This window comes from Ambystoma mexicanum, chromosome 1p, assembly GCF_040938575.1.
Source record: "Ambystoma mexicanum isolate Mex_15411 chromosome 1p, UKY_AmexF1_1, whole genome shotgun sequence".
NCBI lineage: Eukaryota > Metazoa > Chordata > Amphibia > Caudata > Ambystomatidae > Ambystoma > Ambystoma mexicanum.
Genome location: NC_090921.1, coordinates 300,278,305 through 300,299,556, shown reverse-complemented (window position 1 = coordinate 300,299,556; position 21,252 = coordinate 300,278,305). Strand labels below are relative to the sequence as shown.

The 21,252-nt window shown below is 45.5% G+C and overlaps 1 protein-coding gene across 5 annotated transcripts in view; it reads right to left on the bottom strand.

Moving 5' to 3' along the window:
• ABCA7 (ATP binding cassette subfamily A member 7) overlaps positions 1–21,252 on the bottom strand; it is a 2,687,121-nt gene that overhangs the window by 1,327,676 nt on the left and 1,338,193 nt on the right. For all 5 annotated transcript variants that reach the window (XR_011303245.1, XM_069647414.1, XM_069647430.1 and 2 more), the window contains 4 exons: positions 6,430–6,610; positions 5,739–5,870; positions 4,973–5,112; positions 1,795–1,932 (listed from right to left, as the gene is read on the bottom strand). Coding sequence is in view for 4 of the 5 variants with exons in the window: in XM_069647414.1 (XP_069503515.1) it covers positions 1,795–1,932; positions 4,973–5,112; positions 5,739–5,870; positions 6,430–6,610 (591 nt within the window). In the remaining variant the exon portion in view is untranslated. The remainder of the gene's footprint in view (positions 1–1,794; positions 1,933–4,972; positions 5,113–5,738; positions 5,871–6,429; positions 6,611–21,252) is intronic.

Here is a 21,252-nt window from a genome sequence, read left to right as displayed (position 1 = left end):
CCTTCCATCCCTGGTTATCACAACAGAATCCTGAGGGCTCCAACGGATGCACATTTATTCGCTGGGAAGCACCACAAACCACTTTAAAAATAATTTGCATTCATACAGCGCTACGAATCCTCAGGCATGAGTGCTGCTTATTATTACCCACGGTGTGTGGTGCTCCTTTATCGACCTTGGAAGGATGAAAGGCTGAGTTTGGCACTGCTGGGATTCGAACCAGCGTCGGCAGGCTCTGCACGGTTGTCAAAGCGAGCACTCTACTCGCTGTGCTATCTGCCGGGGTTAATCTTCAGATCGCACCACAAAACTATTTACATTCTTACAGATCACCACAGATTACATTCTTAAAGATCTCCACAGATGTGCCCCATCCTCCATTCTTAGAAAGCACCATAATCCCTCTACCCTTTTTGGCCATCAGAAAGGAACTCCACTTGTAAGTGATATTGTGGTCCTGATGCCCGCTAATGTGCCAAAAGATGAAATGCAACGGACTGCATTAATGCAGAATCTGCAAAATGCAGTCAGTTAGATGGGTCACCTCAACTGTTAGTTCACTGAACCCCAAACCAGCATTTCCAAGATGTACCAATAGAATCTGGCTGGAAACGCACCCAGCATTAGCAAATGACAGTCATCCACATACAACATTGCAAACCAGAAACCTGCAGCATTACTTTTCTCACAGTTAAATGAAAGACCCTGCTAACGTTTGCAACACCCAAGGGCGGTGAAGGGATCAGTGATGTGGCAGTTTTATGAAGACACCATATAATGTTAAATGTGAGACAAATGATGATGTTGGGATGGGGAGTCTTGTTCATTTATGGACTATCATCTTATATTGGATACCTTTATCACCTGAAAAGCACAAGTGTTTATTATGTTTCTTCTAATTTTAGCAGACATTGATAGGGTAATCCCCACCTATGTACTTTGGACAATGCTTGCACCCGAGGGCTCTCCGAGGAGCATGCACTGTGGGACTGCTGAGGCAGCACTCTAGGACGCTCTCGGGTACACTGGGTGAAGGCCACCCAGCTGCCATTTTTGGATTGAGCAAGTCTATGCTGGTTAAGAAAATGGAGCCTTATTCCCCACAGGAAGGGCATAAAGAAGCAGTGGCTTGACGGCTACCGCCTGAAAAGTTGGACACCGGATATTGTTATATCGAGGCGGTTGACTCGGAAGGGGAACATCACATGATTCGTCATCAGGAGCTGAGCAGGGTGGAAAGACTCCGGTGGAAAACAAAGAGGTCTATTGTTCTATAAATGGGGTGTGGTAGGTGAAATGAAAGTGGCCTGTTCTGGAGGAGGTCCGACTATGAGTCTAATAAAAGCCAGATGAGTTGGTGGCACGTTCAGATGGCTTGGGCATGGTGGGATGCTGAACATTTGTTGACTTGGAAGTGGGAATAAATAAACTCCTATTTGTCTATTCTCTACTTGGCTTATTAGTCTAGTTTTTTGCTCACTTCGATAACCCATATGATGATGATGATGGTATGCTATGTAGTGTGATGCTGTGTATGTCAAAGTTTGCATTAGTTACAATGTACTCCAGTCTATTATTTATGAATGCACTGTCATTAACTACGCAATGTTGTACTACCATCAGATAGAAACTCACTGACAGCCCACAGTGCTTACACGGCCATACCAATGGCAGGCAAACCCTTTAGAAATGACAAGTAATAGGAACACACTGCAGAAAAACGTTTTTCATTGTTAGAAAGCATCACAGACACCTGCTTCACAGAAAGATATGAGTGTGCCACACTTCCCTTACCTTTACGATACTTTAAGAGCAGGTCCCAGATCCCTCGGCGAGAATAAGGGTCAACGCCAGCCGTAGGCTCATCCAGAATCACCACCTTGGATCTTCCAACAAATGCAATGGCCACTGATAACTTCCTCTGCATACCACCTAGGGAAAATGGACCAAGACAGATGACTGGTGGGGGTGATAAATGAAACTCTGCCAAACTAGAAACATAGGAACTCGCGGTGGATCAAAAACTCTCCTAACCTTTGGAAATGGAAAAGGGAATGGGCCTTATGAGTTCTGGGGAATGGGCCTTATGAGTTCTAGGGCATGATCTGGAAGTAGGATTGACTCTGCTATGCCTCTGCCGCCACCCATGATATAGGCGGCCAGAACAAGCGTGACAAAGGAGAATCAAAATCAGGTGCAGTGGAAAGAGAGCAGTAAAGGACACATGCATGTACCCATATTATCACAGGAGCCTGCGTGGAACAGTTCTCCAATGGCTTCTTTATCCCTGTATCACTTCCCCAAAAGGGTTCTGCATATCCTCTACAGAGGTGTACTGACCCCAGAAGGTACTTTACAATCTCAACATAGTGCCCTCACCAGAGGGACACTGTGTTGAAACCAGACAGGGTTGCAGGTTTTGAACTGACCTGAGGGACTCTTTGCAAGACACCAGATAATGAATTGAACCCAGATCGGATTAATTAAAGTTGTAGTCAGTGGCAAATGTGAAGGATTGCCGGTGACTGCACACTCAACTGGTAGGCTGCACATTGGCCATTGATTGTGCATGCACAGGAGATGTTGTATGTTGTTGTAATAGCAACAATACTGTTGGTAATATATATTTTATTTATCACAAACATTACAGTTTTAAGGCGCTGATGATCAAATACACAATTAAAAAAAACACCAATTACAAAATGGGATCGTCTATTGATCTGCTGGGAATGATTTAGTCTCTGTACATGAACAATATGGGCAGGGTTAGGTAAGCCTTAGGCAGGGACGTTTCAGAATCCTCCTCTATAGAGGTGGGTGGCCGCCAATGCTGTGTATTAGCCCACCTATTGTTCTTTTTATATATAAATGACCAGGCAAAAGATATATTAGAAGTAAATTGGGGCTTTTACTCTCTGCTGATAACTCGGCACTAATTTAATAAACTCCCATGGTTATCATACAAAATCAGAAAAAACAGAGTATCCTTGAACAGTTTTGTGAGAAGCACTCCCTAGTAGCGAACACATCGAAGATGGTAGTGATGGTCTGTTCTGCTATGAAACAATTCGAAAGATCAACTTCTTTCTTAATGGGGGTATAATATGTCAGGTGAAACAATATAGTTACATTGGCCTGAGATTTTCAAAGAATGGATCGTGGTCACTGCATTTAGCAAGGTGCAAGATAAATGCAAAACTGATGACTGCTACTTAATCCATCTCTTATAGGTTTGGATGCATGGCAATCTGCCAAGCATTAGAAATGTATAAATTGCAGGTAAGCCTAGCCATTTTGCATGGCTGCGAATTGTGATGTCATAGCTGGATATTCTTTAAACACGTTAAGGTTATGCTGCTGAGAGTCACTTATTTTTAAGGAACGCAATTATAAATTATCATTCCTTTTGTAAGGTTTAGGAGAATTGTGTCCTAAATGGCATTTTTGCAGCAGGTATTGGTCATCAATGTCTTTTGAAAGTTATTTGTCTGTACAGAATAACATTGGACCACAATCATATCTGTTTTGCCTCGAGAACCCCCAGACAAGATTATTGCATATGACATTTCATTTGAAAATATTACCACTGGCTGTGTTTACTAAAAAGTGGTTTCTGCAGTCCTCGAGCAACTGTTTTATATTTACTAAAAGAAAAGAATGCATTTATCATTTCATATTTGTATGCCTGTTAAATAACGAACTATGGAGAAAATACCCAATTTATTCTGCTGCTAAGGCCTTCAATCCTCTCATGTCGTCCACAATAATGTCTAGTATCTTTGCATCTGCAATTTCATTGGTCAGGGCATAGTCCAAAAGATCAAAATATGTTAATGAAAAAGTCTGATCTTGATTTTGTAGTATTCTGTTATATAAGGCTGGGGTGCTGGATGCAAGTGGCATCCCTATGTCTTGTGATTGGTAATGGGTATTTAAAATTTCTATGAATTTATTTTGCAGGTTTGTATTGATACTGTATATAATGACCTATTACTTGATTTGATAGTCTTGCTTGTGTATCGTTTTTAGGAGTCTTTTAAACCCGAAAAATATTTATAGCAACAATAACAAAATAGAATAAAATATATAAAAGGGATCAGCCTAAGCAAACTAGGTGAATTAGAAGAAAGAATTCAGATCGTAAAAACTGCATACCAAACATGAAGTAGTTCCCTGAGGAGCTAAACGATGTTTCAAACTTTTATTAAAATGAGTTAAACAAGTATAGGGTATTTTATTGTGATGGAGAGCATTTCGATCTCAGTGTCTTGCCACCCATTCACAATTTTCAGAATCTATGTTCCTTTTATTTAGCTACTTCATGAAAGTGCAAATATTTGCCACTGCAGAACAAACTCCACCACCATCTGGGCCAAAGGAAACATAAATATTAAATAAAAAGGAAGTGATAAAAAGGATCCCTGAGGCACACAACAAGACAGGTACAATAAGGCAACTACATGTTGCATGCCCTCTATTGGCTTCTCTACCTCAAAAATGAAAATATCCAATTAAAAGTTGAACCTTTAATTCTCATGGCATTTTCCAGGCGCTGGAAAATAATTTCATGGTCCACGGTGCCAACGCAGAAGACAGATAAACAAGATTGGAGCTGTCAGCCTGCTCCTATCCCCAGGTTGAGCAAGTTATCATGCACCAGGAGGATGCTTGTTTCGGTACTCCGGCCAAAGTCAGATTGCGAGTCAGACAGAAGGTCTTCCCTCTCCAAATATTTAAAGAGTTGAAGCAATACCTCCCCTCAAACTTCCCAATGAATGGGAGGTTGTGATAGGCTTATAATTCTCAGTTTGAAAAGGGTCTAATTTAGGCTTTTTTAAGAGGTAGTGATTTTATATTCAACTAAAAGGCTCCACTTTGGCGGTTATTGTGCACCGTCAGGAGATGGTGTATGTTAGCTCACAATTGTCCACTCCGTCAGAGGATACACACTGGCTGGTGGTTGGGGACTCACCTGAGAGGCAGCGCGTTGGCTCCTTGCACTTGAGCGAAAGACCCACATCCAGGATCAGCTGCTTGGTCTCCTCTTTCACCTGCTCATTGGTCAGCCCCTTCAGTCGGCCGTAGAACCACACATGCTCCTCCACGGTGAGACTGGGGAGAGAGCAGGAGTACCACTTATTGTCTGGGAAAAAGGAGACTCGCTAAAATAAGAAGGGGCTCAGTACGAAAGTAGAGGGTTTCAAGGGGCAGGGATACAGACAGCAAGGGTCCCACTCTCACAGAGTATGGGAACTCACCCACAGTGCAGGACATTCAGACAGGGTCCTCAGAAAACAGAAGACTCAGGGAGCAGTCGGAGTCACTCACACAGTGTGCTGTAAACAGAGCTCACTCAAAGCAGAAGTCAGTCTCTCAGTAAAAGGGGAATTTACGATCAAGCAGAAAGTAAAGTGGATTCACTCACAGACCCTCTTGCTTGAGGGCTCACATTCAGTGATGAGGGGCTTCCCATAGTGGTGGCCAGATTTCCGATACAGTTGGGGGTTCACTTTTAAAGGATGTATGGCCCTCACCTCCCCAGTGTCTGCTTTCACTCCATCTCCATCCCATAGTGGTGGCCAGATTCCATAAAGTTGGGGGTTCACTTTTAAACAATGTATTTCCCTCCCCTCCACACAGTCTGCTTTCCATCCATCTCTGAGTGTGCGCCCCTAGACTTGGTCTCATCTACTCGTGATACCCGATTTCAAACACTCCGGCTGTGCATTTCCACTTACATGTCAAAGAGAACATTGTGCTGGGGGCACATCCCCATGGTGCGTCTTACTGTTTCCATCTCAGTGCGGATGTTGTGGCCCAAGACATAGGCTGTCCCAGAGCTGGGAGGAATGAGTCCAGTCAGGATGGACCTGAGGAAAGACACAAGAAAAGCAATGTTTAAAGCCAGACTTACATTTCTCCCCCAGGTGACAACAAATTATCTAATGGGTTAAGTTTCTTCACTACCCTCGTCTCTCATGCCCTCCCCAACAACCTCCTCCTCCCGGACAATAATATGTTTGTCAATGCAGGGCTCATACTACCAGTAAGAGAGTACAATTTACTTATGGATTCATAGCTCTTCCCCTACCTACTAAGCCCCCTCCCACCCTTGGAAGAAAGGCAACAAAAAGAAGCATTAAATATGGCTCAGGCACCCTTTTTTGTTTTACCTTATATTTTCATTTTCCAATCACTTATCTTACCTCGCTAGTCATCCAACCTCTCCACCAAACTCATCTATTCTTCGAATCACTTAACCATTCTTTTATGATCACCCCCCATCCCAACTTCTCTGTCCCCTTTCTCTACCATCAGATGCTCCCCACCACTGCTGACAAGCACCCACATAACTTTCCTTCCCCTCTCAGGCCTTCATCTCTTATCCTCCAATCCCACTCTTTTTAATCTTGGGAACTCGGAACTCACATTGTGGTGGTCTTCCCTGCTCCATTATGGCCAAGGAAGGAAGTGATCTGTCCCTCATAGAAATTTAGGCATAGCCTATTGACAGCGATCTTAGTGCTCCTGCTCCGGCTGTAGTAAATCTTCCCCAGGTCACAGACCGCCACTCCCAGTGGCAAGTGCACTGGATCCTCCTCAAAAGAACCTGAAACTCGGAAAGACAGCACAACTGTAAGAGATCAACTGCAAGGCACCAGACTACACAAAAAACATTGAAAGCGAATCTTGAATGGAATACATTATAACCCATACATTTGTTTTGTTCTGAAACAGAGCATCTCTCAAACCATAGCCTACACGGTTCAGGGTGATCTGATCGAAAACATTTGGACGAAGGAGAATTCATCCAATTTAATTTTTTTACAGGTTGATTTTTCTTTGTGTGTATATATATATCATTTTTTTTCAGTAAAAAAACTTTATTAAAAGGGACGTTATGGTTCCAAGTAAAACCGAAAACCCAGTGAAATTCGCCAGTTAAGGTAAGCTAAGCAACCATAACTCGCGCCACCACCGTGCACTGCTAAGACTAACACCCAGGACATCAAAGATGACATCACAAATGTCACTGATGACATCACATGTCTGGCTCCCCCTTTTTTCCTTTACGGACATATCTAGGCCACATGGTTTTCTTCAGTAACAGGCAAGAACAAAAAATTGAAAAAGGTACTATATTTGTAGACTTATCCTTCAAGTATATTCCTACAGTAATTCCCTTAGAGTCCAGTCACATCATATGAAACATATACATAGGGGAAGACACAGGCTTGAAAGACAGCAATCCTTTCTGTGCATGAAGATAATCAGATAAGGCTTGTGTGAGCTCAGATTCATCTGATAAGAGCGTGCGTGCGAGTTTGAAAAAGATACACTGCTACGTGCTTCCTTCAATGCATGCGTGCGGTCTTCGCAGCTACGTGTTTTCTACAACGCGTGTGCATGGTCTTTGCAGCTATGTGTTATCTACAGCGCTTGTGTGCGGTCTTCGCAGCTATGGGTTTTCCACAGCGCATGTGCGCGGTCTTCACTGCTACGTGTTTTCAATTAACTGTGTGCGGTCATCATTTCTGCGTGTTTTCTTCAACGTGGGTCCGTGTTCGGATGAGGCGCGCGTGCGAGTTTGAAAAAGAAACTGTCTGCACGTTTTGACTGGCGCGGTATATGTCGAGAGCGGGTGAAGTAGTTGTGAGCGGGTGAAGTAGTTGTGCGCGTGCACTTTACCACGCGAACTCTTCTACGCGTGAGCGTGGTCTACACCGCTACGTGCTTTCTTCGTGTTCAGATGTTTTTTTTACTCAATACGTATTTTTGCTTCTTGCAGCCATATCCATCCCATCCTCATCACCCCTCACCTCCCCAGAGAGGTGAGGGGTGATGAGTTTGATGAGTGCAATTTTTTTTTTATATGTTTTACCGCGATGTCCGTGGACACACGACGCGAAACCAAGATGGCGGGCGTCACCAAAAATCTGACGCACTTCATGCTTCACCCCAGCCAATCAGAGAGCACGTAACATGTCCGCGGACATGACGCAAGCCACCTGGCTAATCCGTGTCCTGTCCGCGGAACGAACAGGGAAGTGCGTCCGCGGAACGGACATAGATATCACTAATTTGTTTGCCTTACATTTTGGTCATTTAAAAAAAATCTACTGGACAGATTTACACCAAGTTAACAAAAGCGGGACCAAGCTGCTGCTCCTGCTGCAAATTTGGTGTAAATCCGTCCAGCGGGTTGGGCTGTAGGCGTGAGCAAAGTTTTTTCCCACTAGGTCTATGGGTAAAAAAGAAATTTTGGGAGCCCGCTATAACTTTGTCCCCTCTGGACCAAACCTCACCAAACTTTGCAAAGAAATTCAGAGTGGGCCAAATACTTCTTTTTGCAAAGTTTGGTGAGGATTCGTCCAGGGGGAGCGAATATATATGCAGGGGGAGATCCCCCAGTATCGCCTAAGTGCCCTTAGCCCCCCTTTATTAATTAATTCCCTAAACCCACCTCCCACATACATATGCAGCAAAATACTTTACGAAAAACACAATGAATTCTCCCTCGACTAAATGTACTATGGCAAAACCTCCCATTGCCGTCTACACTGCTACAAATATCACAAAGCTGCCACACTCAAACCCATCCCAGCAATTCCCCAAACTGTAAAAAGTTCTCAGCACACATACAATGTCCAACAACATAAGCATTGCAGAATTAAACCATCCAATAGGAAATCCTGCGATCAAGCAGGACTGTAAAAGGTTGTGTTTCAAAGTTGAAGTACAAATATAGAGGCGAGATGATGTTACCTCTTAGAATAGGGTTAAAGTAAAGAGAAGACTATCGTGAAGTATTGTTGTGCACTGTTTTGGAGTTTTGTTGTTGTCGATATAGGTTTTAACTTGTGGTAAAATAAGTTATAGGTTGAAAAATAGAGAGCGATAGTAAAAGATTATTAGATCTTTTTAAACGATTGATGCCAGTCATAGAGGATAGATTGTTGAAACGAAAAGGTTTTATGAGGCCTGAGCGGCGATTGGTGATGCTTGCCCATATTTTTAGCTTTGCATGTTAAATGGTAAAGTTGGAAAAGTATAAACAATGATAATAGTGATTTATTTAAAATAAGTGACAAAGTAACAACTCCGGTAAGTATCGTCAAATACGATTTGTCACCTTGGAGGACACTCCTCTTATGCATTTGTGCAAAACATTACCACAACATGCACCCAAGCTTAAACAATATCTTTTATTTTTTTTTTGTCCATTTTAGTTTAATTTACAAAACTTTAAGCACATACAGAAAATTTACAAAAGAACAATAATTCAGATACGTATGCACATTCACATATATAAAACTTACATGTGTAAAAGTTGTCATAAAACAATATAGTGCAGAGTGGGTAAAGGGCACATCTGATAAAATGTTCATGCCTTGGCCTCAAGGAAGAACGAAGAAGATTTGAAAGTCAGATGAAGGAGGAAGCAGACAGGGATAGGAGAGAAAGAAAGCACGAGTAAGAAGAAGCGCAAAGATTGACGGAGAAGTGCTTACAGAGAAGAAGAGAAAGAGAGAAGGGAAGAAGTGAGAAAGTAGGCAAGTAGAAAGGAAGAAGAGAAAGCAAGATTAGAGGCAAAGAGACGAGAAGAAGAAGAATTTATAAGTTACTCACCATAGTGACTAACGTACTCTTAGTCCATAGACCCCTTTCATTCATACTATATGGGCGTCCCTTCCAAGGGACGGGAGACGTAACCCTTTTCACCAGAAAAAAACCTTCTTACCCTTTAAATTTAGAGGCGCGCAGGTGTGCGGCCCAGTGAGCATGCGCTGCCCTGACTCCACCCTCCGGCACCACACCTCAGTCCCCATTGATGCGTCGACAATAGATGTAACATTGTCTAAGACACCAGTTTTATAAGGGGGGACGTTGGTGGGACGTATGGAGGAAAGGGGACTATGGACTAAGTACGTTGGTCACTACGGTGAGTAACTTATAATTACTCTTACGTCCCGTCCGTTTCCTCCATACTGTATGAGCGATTACAACTGAATGTAGCCCCAGGATGGAGAGGAGACCCTCCTTAAGCAAATAGGTTCCTGAGAACTGCCTGTCCGAAAAGCCGCATCAGATGTAGATCCGGCATCCAAACAGTAATGCTTACAGAAAGCCGAGGGAGAGGCCCAAGTCGCCGCCCTGCTTATGACTTGCCAAGGGACATGGCGCTGGAATGTGATGGCCGTTGCCTTGGCCCTGACTGCGTGGGCATGCATGTTGGCCGGAAGTGGCTTGTGCTGGCCCTTGTACACTTCTTTGATGGCAGAGACCATCCAGTGGGATATGGAAGCTTTCGAGGGCCCGAAAGCCTGGTCTTGAGCCTCCGAAAGTGGCAAACAGGGCGTCCGACTTGCGGAAGCCCTTGGTCCTGTCCAAGTAGAATTTTAGGGCACGCCTGACATACAGGCAGTGCAGCACTCTCTGTGCTTCATCCTTGGGATCGGGAAAGAATGTAGGAAGGACTATTTCCTCGTTCAAGTGGAACGCTGATGGAACTTTGGGCAGAAATGATGGGTGCGTCTGCATGACTACCTTGTCTTTGTGAAAGGTGGTATATGGTTCTGAGGCGACCAGCGCCTGGACTTCGCTGACTCTGCGAGCCGGGGTAAGCCTGACTAGTAAGGTCGTCTTGATGGTGACCAGCCTGATGTCCACGGATGCCATTGGCTCGAATGGTTTGTGCGCCAGGGCGCCCAAGACTATGTTAAGGTCCCACAAAGGGTGTGGTCTCTTGACTGGCGGGTAGAGCCTAGCCAGACCTGTCAGATGTTTCTTGACTATAGGGTTGGAGAAGGAGAAAATGCCCTACTCTTAGTTCCTGTAAGCCCCAATGGCTGCCAGTTATGTGTGGCAGGTGTCCACCTGCACGCCTGAATGAGCGAGGTGCGCGGGAAAAAAAGCACGTCGTCCAAAGTGCACGCAGAGGGGTCGATACCCTTGGAGTCGGCCCAATGGCAGTATCTGTTCCATTTGCTTTTGTACTGGGTCCTGGTGGCTTTGCTCCTGGCGCCCTGTATGATCTCCTGATTGGCCTGTGAGAGGCTAAGGTGCCGAAGCGTAACCTGCCACTGTGAGAGCTAGTTTCCCTGGGGCAGGGTGGATGACTCTGCCCCCCTGCTGCTCCAGAAGATGTGCTGGGACCGTCGGGAGGTGAATCAGGGGCACCTCTGAGAGGCTGAGAAGCTCCGAAAACCATGGCCTGGCTGGCCACCATGGACCTATCAGAATAATGAGGAGTTGGTGAGACTCCTTGATTTTGCAAATTACCCTGTGGATCAGGGGAGTGGGCGTAAAGGCGTAGGCTTTCATGCCGGTCCACTGGATGTGAAATGCATCGGCCAGAGAGCCGGGGCACTGACCTTGCCAAAATGCGAACCGGGGACTCTTCTTGTTGTGCCAGGAGGCACAGAGATACACGTGGGGGTGACCCCACCTGTTGAAGATCTCCTGAAGAACGAGGTTGTTTAGCTGCCACTCATAATTGTCCGCTCCCAGCCTGCTGAGCCTGTCCGCTTCCAAGTTGGATTCCCCCGGGAGGTGGACTGCCATGAGGTAAATGTCATTTTCTAGGGCCCACTCCCACATGCTGACCGCCAGTCTGCACAGAGGAGGGGATCTAGTGCCTCCCCGCTTGTTGACGTAGTACATGCTGGTCGAGTTGTCTGTCTGGATGAGGACAACCTTGCCCCTGAGAAGCGGTAGGAATGCTCTGAGCGCTAGCCAGATGGCATTCAGCACCAACATATTGATGTGGTATTCCTGCTCCTCACGAGTCCAGGTGCCGCAGACTGAGAGGCCGTCCAGGGTGGCTCCCCAGCCCTCAAGCGAGGAGTCTGTGGTGTTGGTGGCCGAAAGGGCTTGCCCGTCCGTAGGTTGCACTCCCTGGACCACCATGTTAGGTCCGGGTGGAGAGATGGAGGGACGTTGATCATCTCGGATTGAGAGCCCCTCTCCTGGAGGCCGTGAAGTGCAGCTGAATCCTCCTTATCATTAGTCTTGTGTGCAGAACGGCTAATAGGACCTCTGCAATTAGACGAAGGAGATGTTGGTACCACCATGCTGAGGTCACTTCCCTGCTGAGGAAGTGGGCGGTGGCCCTCTTAATGGCCGATATTTTGTCTTCCGATGGGAAGATCTTCTCGGAACACGTGTCCCAGATGAGGCCCAGGAAGGTCAGAGCCTGCTTGGGCTGCAGCTGAGACTTTTTGAGATTGAGCGAGAAGCCCAGATCGTGTAGTGTGTTCATAAGGGCATGGGAAGAGTGGTGAACCGCTTCCGGAGATGTAGCCCTGACGAGCCAGTCGTCGAGGTATGGGTAGATGTGGAGACCCTGCGCTCTGAGGATGGCCGCCACAGCATTCATGAGTCTGGTAAGAACAGAGTTTTTTGCCATATGGCTCCAAGATCTTCTCCTCCTTGCCTAGCAGCACTGCAGAGGAAGAGGCCGAGGACGACTGAGGCTTGGAGTATAGTGATGCCGCCGCGATCACCGAAGAGTGTGGCTGAGGATGGGCCGAAAGCAAGAGTGTATCCCCCTCCATCGGCCTGTACTTGGCGCCAGGTGTCGATTGACAGGATGGGCTGAGTGGGGTTTGCGCCAACCCTTCTTGGCCAGGGAGACTACATCGGTTTGCATTGGAATCCCCTATTTGGCAGAGGGGCATCGCGTGAGGACTTCAGCCAGAACCCCCCTCTGCCGGCTGTTCGACTTCGGGTTGGGGAAGGCCCAGGTACTCGGCCAAACCAGCAAGACATTCGTGGAAGGCCCTGGCTGAGGATGGTGTGTCCAGATCCTCCTCCTCATCCGTATCCTGTATATCTGGGAGATCTTGTGGAGGAGGAGGAGTAGATGGCGCCGGAGGCTGGTGTACAGGGCCCGCAGCCGGGAAGGCTTAGGAGGTGGCTGAGGTTGCGGAGCTGGCTCTGGAGCCGGAGAAGGCAGCTGCACCGGGGCTAGGGGGCCCGATGGAGGTGTCTGTGGTGCTGCTAGCATGGCAGGAATGACTTCCCTGATGTCGTCTTTGATGATAACCCCCATCTAAGGTGACTTCATGAGGCCAAGGAACTTCTCGAAGAGAACCTTCTCACTGGCCAAAGAGGTGGCAGGGGGTGCCGACGGGATAGCGGGGGGCTGCTGGAGCCGCTGCATACCCTGTTCATATGGACGCCCAGGAAGGCCACCCTGCGCAACTGAGGGGTAGACTGTAGGCCACGTACCTGGTTGACGCCAGTCCCACCTTGACACTCGTTCTTCGCCGAATTCCAGGAATGGCATCGGACGGGTGCCTCTTTATGGCGCGGCGGCCATTTTGTCAAGCTGCCTGCCACATGCCTGCGACTTGGTGCACAGCCCCCTGTGGCCAGCCTCGTCCAAGACTCTTGCGTGTGGATCACGAGGCCTACCCTGCTCCTCGAGCCTAGGCCCGGTAGGTGTGACACCCTCGACCCAGGGGTCGGTAGAGCTGCGTTTAGGTACCCCCTCTGATGTATTGCCGGTATTAGGGCGTATCCCCTCAGACGTATTGCCGGTATTAGGGCGTATCCCCTCGGACGTATTGCCGGTATTAGGGCGTAGCCCCTTGGCCATGGTGCCGGTAAAAGGGCAGAGCCCCTCAGGTGTAGACCCGGTAAAAGAACCTTCCGGACCCTCAACACTGCGCCCGGGAGGATCCGAGGATCCCTCGACCCGAAGGCCGGTAGTTGAGGCAGCCTCAGTGCACATGCTGGTAGAAGGACCTGACCGGTCCCTCCCTTGCGGGTGCGATGGAGAATATCGGCCCTACCTTGTTCAATGCTTCACAAAGTTCTTGAGATCCTCTGGAGGCGACCTGTGGAAGAGCTCCCTCCAACTGGCTAGTCTGTTCTTCAGCGCCTTCGGGGACAGCGAGTCACATGCCGAACATGATTGCCAACCGTGGTCTGGGCCAAGGCAACCTAGGCAGAGGGTGTGTGGGTCTGAAGTTGGGAAGATCCCATTGCAGGATGGACACCTGCTGAACCCTGTAGAAGTCGACATGCACCTGAATGATAGTAAGAACAAACAAGACAGAAGAAGTATGCACGCGTGGAATTACATGGCCGAAGCCAAACCCAGGAGCGCTGGTGAATTCAGCCCGTTCCCCTCGACGCGGAAAAGGGGACTGGGCCACACCCCCGCACGCCTCTAATTTTAAAAGGGAAAAAGGTTTTTTCTGGTGAAAAAGGTTCCGTCTCCTGTCCCTTGGAAGGGACGCCCATACAGTATGTAGGAAAGGGGACAGGACGTTAGAGTAGAGATGAGACAGAATAGGGGACAAAGAGATGATGAAGTGAATCTTATTCTTAAAAAACATGTGCAGATAAGGGGGTAAGATGGTCAGATTTGGAAGACCCTAAGTAGAAAATACCAAACCCTGTGTCATATCCTGAGCATCCACTAGGACGATCATATAGTGCAGGGGAAGTATCCCTGCCTTATGTAAGTAGGTTGCGGTCATTTCCAGGACGAAGGCGAACGGGTGTAATCACCCCTGCTTTAAATAAGAGAAGAGTAGGTTATGACTGTGGCGTGGGGTTTACACAGTTCTCATTATTAGAGAACATTTGAGCAAGACCACAATATATTCCATGGCCCCAGATGGATAGAGACAACCTATAACATAAACTGCCAAGTTTGACTTCAGGAGCTGGGAAATGGATATATGAGCTAGAGAGAATGATGTCAGCAAAAACGTTAGCTACAGGTGACATAAAAGGCCTATTAGCAGCCATTCTAGAGGAAAGAGCCAACGACATTTGGAGACGAGCGGGATATGCGAGTGTGACAGCACAAAACATGGTGCATGATGGAGCGCCATTTAATAATTGTAGAGGAGATGTATGGAGAGCGCTGAGAGTACAGTATCCTGGTACGTCAGATATGGGTGCGATAATGACACGCAAGATGAAAGAGTGAAGACCTCATTACGTACATTGCGTTGGCGGCTGGAGACTCATGAACCGTGGGAAAAAAGAGTGGCATTATTTTATCATATTCTATGTCAAAGACTGCTGGAGCTATTGCAGAGGCAGATGAAAAAACAGATAGGTATGGAAACGAAACCATGGCCTAAAATAAAGTGACTATTGTACACCATTGCCGATTATTACAGGAGAAGAACAAGGAAAACTATGAGAATAGGAAGCTTGAAGAAGCAGTTAGTTCAGAAAAAAATTGTCAAAATTTGCTATAGAAGGGGCAGTACTGACAAGCGGAGAAGGTGTGATTGTACAAGAACTAGTGAATATGCTGCAAGCAAATGTAATACACCCAGCTGATCAAAGGGGGTAACATTTTTGGCCACGAGACAGAGGTGGTCTGTTCAGAGGTAGAGGGGGTGGATTTCAGAACACCCAGGGAGGATTTCATCGAGGGTTTAATGGCGGATTTAGGGGAGGACAGCCGCAGCTGTGTTGGAATTGTGGTAGAGCAGGACATATGCAACAGAATGGGCAGAATCCAAGAGGGGGATAGGTTATCCTCCACCATATAGTACACAGCAATAAGAATGCTATGCCCAAGATCGCACATCGTATCAAACAGAAGCACCACACATGCAGCACACTCAGCAGCAGGCTTCACTGCAGGTAAACCCACCACAGAATCACAGCAAGCGCCTATGCAGATACAAAAGCATGCACCGATGCAACAAGTAATAACATCACAAACACAATGGAACACAAACGTAGGACAAATGCAGACACCTACACCTAGGAGAGGGAGTGTCACTGTGGTAGGAGGATATACTTTCACGGGTAAGTGAGTGAATTTATATCCACAATAGGACTGCCCCCAGGGCAACTTGATGTGTTCAGTACTATCTGTAACACCAGACCCCAGGGGGAACCAAGGGCCAGAGTAACGACAGGAGGCAAGACATTTTAATTTCTTTTAGACATGGGAGCGACTGTGTTCGAGGGGGAAAATATCCAATGTCGGGCATTGCCATGAATGAGCAAGGCTTCTCTGGGGTGACAAATTTAGTTCTGTTTACTAATAAATTACCAGTCTCTGTAGGAGAATATGATATGTCTTTACCGTCTTTATATGTCAACAAGAGAGTGTATCTCTGTATTGCTCTCAGAGGAAAGAACGTGTAAATCACTAGATAGTCCCATCCATTTGGGCTATTCGTTGGTTGTGTTATCGGGTCTCTTCAGTTAGAGATCCTCAGGTGAGGGTCTACGAGTCCCTACCACTAACCCTAATAAAGCAGGGTTACAAAAGGTAAAAAAAAGGGGAACGAAAGAATTCAACAAAAGATTTTTTGTGTGAACATGAAGTACAAATTTCGATTCAATAATAGTCATTGCAATATCATGAAATCAACAATGTTGAATATTTTATAAGTGTTTATAACAATTAATCCAAAGTATTAATTGTAATGGTGGTTCGATTCCCTAGCACGAAATCTTGTATCTTGGTGTACAGTACTAGACATAGACAAACATACTCATGAGGCTTGTGTGAAAGACAAAGAAAAGACATGAAAAAAACAACTCAAACTTGTTGTGCTTCCTCTTATTTCTGAAGCTCTTATTCTCCAATATAATATCTTATTTAGCTGTTCTTTTTTGGTTTGAGGAACTGATATAGACTCCGAATGTCTAGGTTCTTGGTTTTGCCATTTGTCCTGGGATCTAGTGCGAAGTAAGTAGGAAAGAATAGCGAAGAGAGGAAATGAAATGGTTGACATTATTCCTTTGTGTCAACCTTTACTCAATTAAGGTAATTTGTCTATCCTAACTAGGAGCTATGTTCTGTAAACATTTTCTTCAAGGCCTTTACTGGCATTGGAATGATTAGGGTCATTCTTCTACCCTAAATAAGAACTGTGTTGTGTAAATAAGTATTTTATCAGGGTCTTTTATTCTTTTCTTTCAAAACCCAACGTGGAAAGATCTGACTTCAAAAGATCTCGATGAGAGAACAAGTCCACATTTTTCCCTGTAGGTGTCACGTTTCGGCAGTCTCTAGATATTTGATGGCCGCCTTCATCAGGGCTCCGTATTGAGGACCCTGTAGGAAGGCACATATAGTGTGTAAGTGGAGAGCACTTCATAGGGGGCCTGGAAGTCCTAAGCACCTAGCAAAAACTTAGTTCAAGAAAACCTGTCTGGGCGCTGGTGGTCAACTTACCTACCGGTGCTCAATCCCAATTCTTGAGTCCGAACAACCACGTGAAGCAGCACATGAAGCTGTGATAGTCACGTTGCAGGAATTATTCAATTAATACTGTCTGGTGGTTACAGTGAAGGAGCTTATCGATGCGTTCTCCAATAACATATGGGAGACATCAAGGAATCCTGCCTTGAATTCTGTATGTGATACTATAAAGGAATATGGAGAGACAGAATTGACCTAAAGGGTACGGAACAATGCGTAGCATTGTAGTTGTGTTTAACTAGCACATAATGTCTCTGGATTTACCTGGAAGTGTTCAAAAGCACCATGTTTATTCTTTGTCCATTTTTCTAGATGGAGCCGATTCGTACGTCGGCGTCCTCCACCCTGCGGTCTGGTAGGGGGAAAGTGACAGAGCCCTGGTTAGTGGGTTTTTGAGTGTGCTGCCCCGAAAATATGCATTTTCCTGACTAACAGAGGGAAATGATAGAGCTACACGGCCTCGTGTCTCTCTGCGTCTATTTCTATATGGACTGATACTAGTGTATGTATGTTTACATATATTTTGCAATGGGGGCATCCACTGCTAATAGTGGTTGCCCTGTATGCAAGCTGCGTGGTCAAATTTATAAATAAACAAGTGCGCTCACCTTTCATGTATATGTCTCCATCACTGCTGCCAATGTACGGCGTTCGTTCAGCGTTGTGAAGAACTGTTCTGCGCGTTCACGTTTGTTTTTATCTAGTTGCCATAGTGATGGCTCGTGTGACGTGCTACTTGCGTGTCCACGACAGTCCAGGCCCGTTGTTCTGATGAGTTGTACGCTACTTACTAATTCTTATTCTGTGCAGGCATATTCAATGCCAATCGTTGCTATCATATCATAGAGCATTTGGGGCGCGATGTGGGATACTAATGTGAAGCCGTTGGTACAGCATTCGCTCGACATTGCATGAAAATGCTCCGCGCACCCGCGTTAGTATGAGACTGACTGTCATGGTGATACCTCAAGCGTCGTGATGCTTACGTGACCACGATCATATAGACCCAATTGTTATGGGGATCTGCGAGTTATTTACTATTCCTAGTTACATTTGGATGAGTTTACTGCTGAGCATTGTTGGCATGTCTGGATGGATTTAAAACATAATATTGAATGCTTATGTTGCTGAATAGCCAATCCAGCCGCTATATCGTTATCAGACTGGCCATTGTGATTGTTTATGCAACTATGGCATTGCAGAAAAGTGGCTGTGTGTCCGCCTATATGTGGGGGGCTAGTAATCATGGTAATAACTCAAGCATTGTGTTATTTACGTATCCTCGTTGAGGTTGACCCCGTTGTTAAGGTGATCTGTGGGTGGTTTACTATTCTTTGTTAAATTCAGACGTATTCATTATCAGATATTGTTCAGGTATCTGGAGGCATTTGAAACGTTATTTTGAATGCTGATGTTACTGAACAGCCAATCCCAGTTTATCTGCTGATGGTTGCGCAGGGCTAATGGAGGTCCTATTCTAATTTTCAGTTCAGAATGTGACCGGTTGAAACATCTCATTTAGGCCCTGATTATAGCTATCTAAGCGGTCTATCCACCTAGATATCTTTTCAAGGAGACTTCGCTGGATATCAGCTCCTCCTTTTATCTTCTCCACTACCCACCAGAGAATGTTATTTGGTGTATGATTTGCTTCCATGTAATGGTTGACCAGATGTGCTGTAGGGTTCTTACATCTGGTTTTGGAGTGGTGTTCCCATATTCGTGTATTGACCGTCTGAGTTGTTTGCCCGATGTATGTCAAACCACATGGCCCACCTGGAAGGATTTCATTTTTGTTGTAAATAGACAGGCTACGCAACTACAACATGGGTAGTTGTCCTTTCAGAGGGTGTAAATTCCAGAGGTCGGTGCTCGATGTATCTTGTTGGTAGAGGGAGTGTACTTTGTACTCCTGTATATTTTTAGCCCGTTTATATGCAAACCTGGGTGTGGGTTCCTCTGGTAAGTTCAATTTGGCTAAAGACCAATATATCTGTACAATTTTCTTTACTTGAGAAGTATGGGTCCCATGAGTGACAACGCATGTCATACGGTCTTCGGTTGTCATAGTCTGTTCTGGATCTATATGAATCAAGTGCTCCCGGTCAGTGTATCTAGCTCGTTTTTTAGCATGCTCAAGTAGTTTTTTCGGATAACCACAGGCTCTCAGTCGTAAGGACAAAGCATTTGCATGCCTACAGTAGTCATCTGTAGAGGTGCAATGTCTTTGCATGTGTAAAAATTGTCCGTACGGCAAGTTGTCTTTGGTCTGAGATGGGTGATTACTGGCATAATGGAGCAGAGTATTGCAGTCAGTTGTTTTTCGGTGTTGGTCACATTCTAGCATCCCTCCTTTATGACGAACGATTAGGTCGCGGAACTTGATTTCAGAGTTACTATGATCCATAGTGAATTGAATATGTTCACTGCAAGAGTTGAGCCATACCGTCTTTATATTCTCGGCATACAAAAGTTAATATATTGGGACGTGAGCTGATGGCAAAACTCAATATGACAATCTCGTACACTGTCAAAGGGATAGGGTGTTCCACCACAGGGATACACTCTTTAAATGTGGGTGAATGTATACTAGCATTTACAGGCCAACCGGCATTACGAGGAGTTCCATTCGACCCAGAGGTATTTATGTATGGAGTGAGCATTCTGTTAACAATGCTCCCCGGATTCGTAGGAAAAGTATTGAGAATACCAGACAATGCATGAAGGGGTAGATGATAAAGGAAGAGCATGGAGAAAGGTAATTGCTCTTGAGGAGGATACAGATTGACTGATTTGTCAGACAAAGACTTGTTCAGAGACGACTATTCAGACGATGAATTAGTATTTTTCATAATGGCACTGGCACGACAGAAGGCAACATTTTTTCAGGAAGACACAGAGAAGGTGCCAAGCATCCTTTGGACCACTAGTAAATATGGTGTGGGTCTTTGGAAGGGAGTAGGGGGAAGTAAAAATAAAGCTTAAACCAGGAGCAAAACAATATCCTATGTCCCGAGAAGCAGACAAAGGCACATTCGAAATAATTTCTGCTTTAATGAAGCAGGGAATATTGGTTCCCGTCGGAGTCCCCATTCAACACGGCTGTCTACCCGATTAAGAAATCAAAAGGGGGGGCGTGGAGATTTATACAGGATTTGCACCTCCTAAATTATATTGTAGAGGCAGAATTTCTGTTAATTCCTAATCCTGCAACAATATTGTGCAGCATCCCGGTCACAGCTAAATATTTTACTATGATCGATTTAAAAAATGCCTTCTTCACAACCCCCCTTCGTAAAGATTCTCAAGACTCGTCTTTGTTTACGTTTAGAGAGACTAGATTAAAACATACAAGATTGCCCCAGGGGTACTGAGAGTCCCACTCAATTTTTAATAGGGTTCTCCAGATGGATCTGGGCAACGTCCAGCTCAAGAGCACACATATTCAGTATATAGATGACATATTAATTTGCAGTGAGACAGAAGAACAGTGCAGGCAAGACTCAATTCAGTTGATGACAATATCGGCACAGAAAGGATACAAAGTAGACAAAGAGAAATTACACTACTGTCAGAAACAAGTGTTGTATATAGGCCAGTTAATATCCCATGAAGAGAAAAAAGTAACTCCTGAAAGGGCAGAAGCAATCATGAAGTCTCCAAAACCTAAGACAGTGAGGCAAATGCAGCAATTTTTAGCCCTATGTAACTACTGCAGGGGCTGGATGTTTGACTACAGAACATACACTAAACCACTCTTACAAGCACTCAAGAAAGAACGGACACGCAAGGCCAAAATAGTATGGACAGATGAGATGGAAGAAGGATTCGAGGAACTGAAAAGGGCACTTTGCAAAGCTCCTGTGTTAGGGATTCCGAATTATAGTGAAGAATTGAATTTATTCTCACACACAAATGGAGAAGTGATGACAGCAGTTCTTACACAAAGGACATTAGGATACAAACCTTTGGCATACTATAGTGGGATTTTAAACCCAGTAAAGAGAGGGCATTTCCCTAGTGGGCAATAATTGGCTACTGCCGCTTTTGTG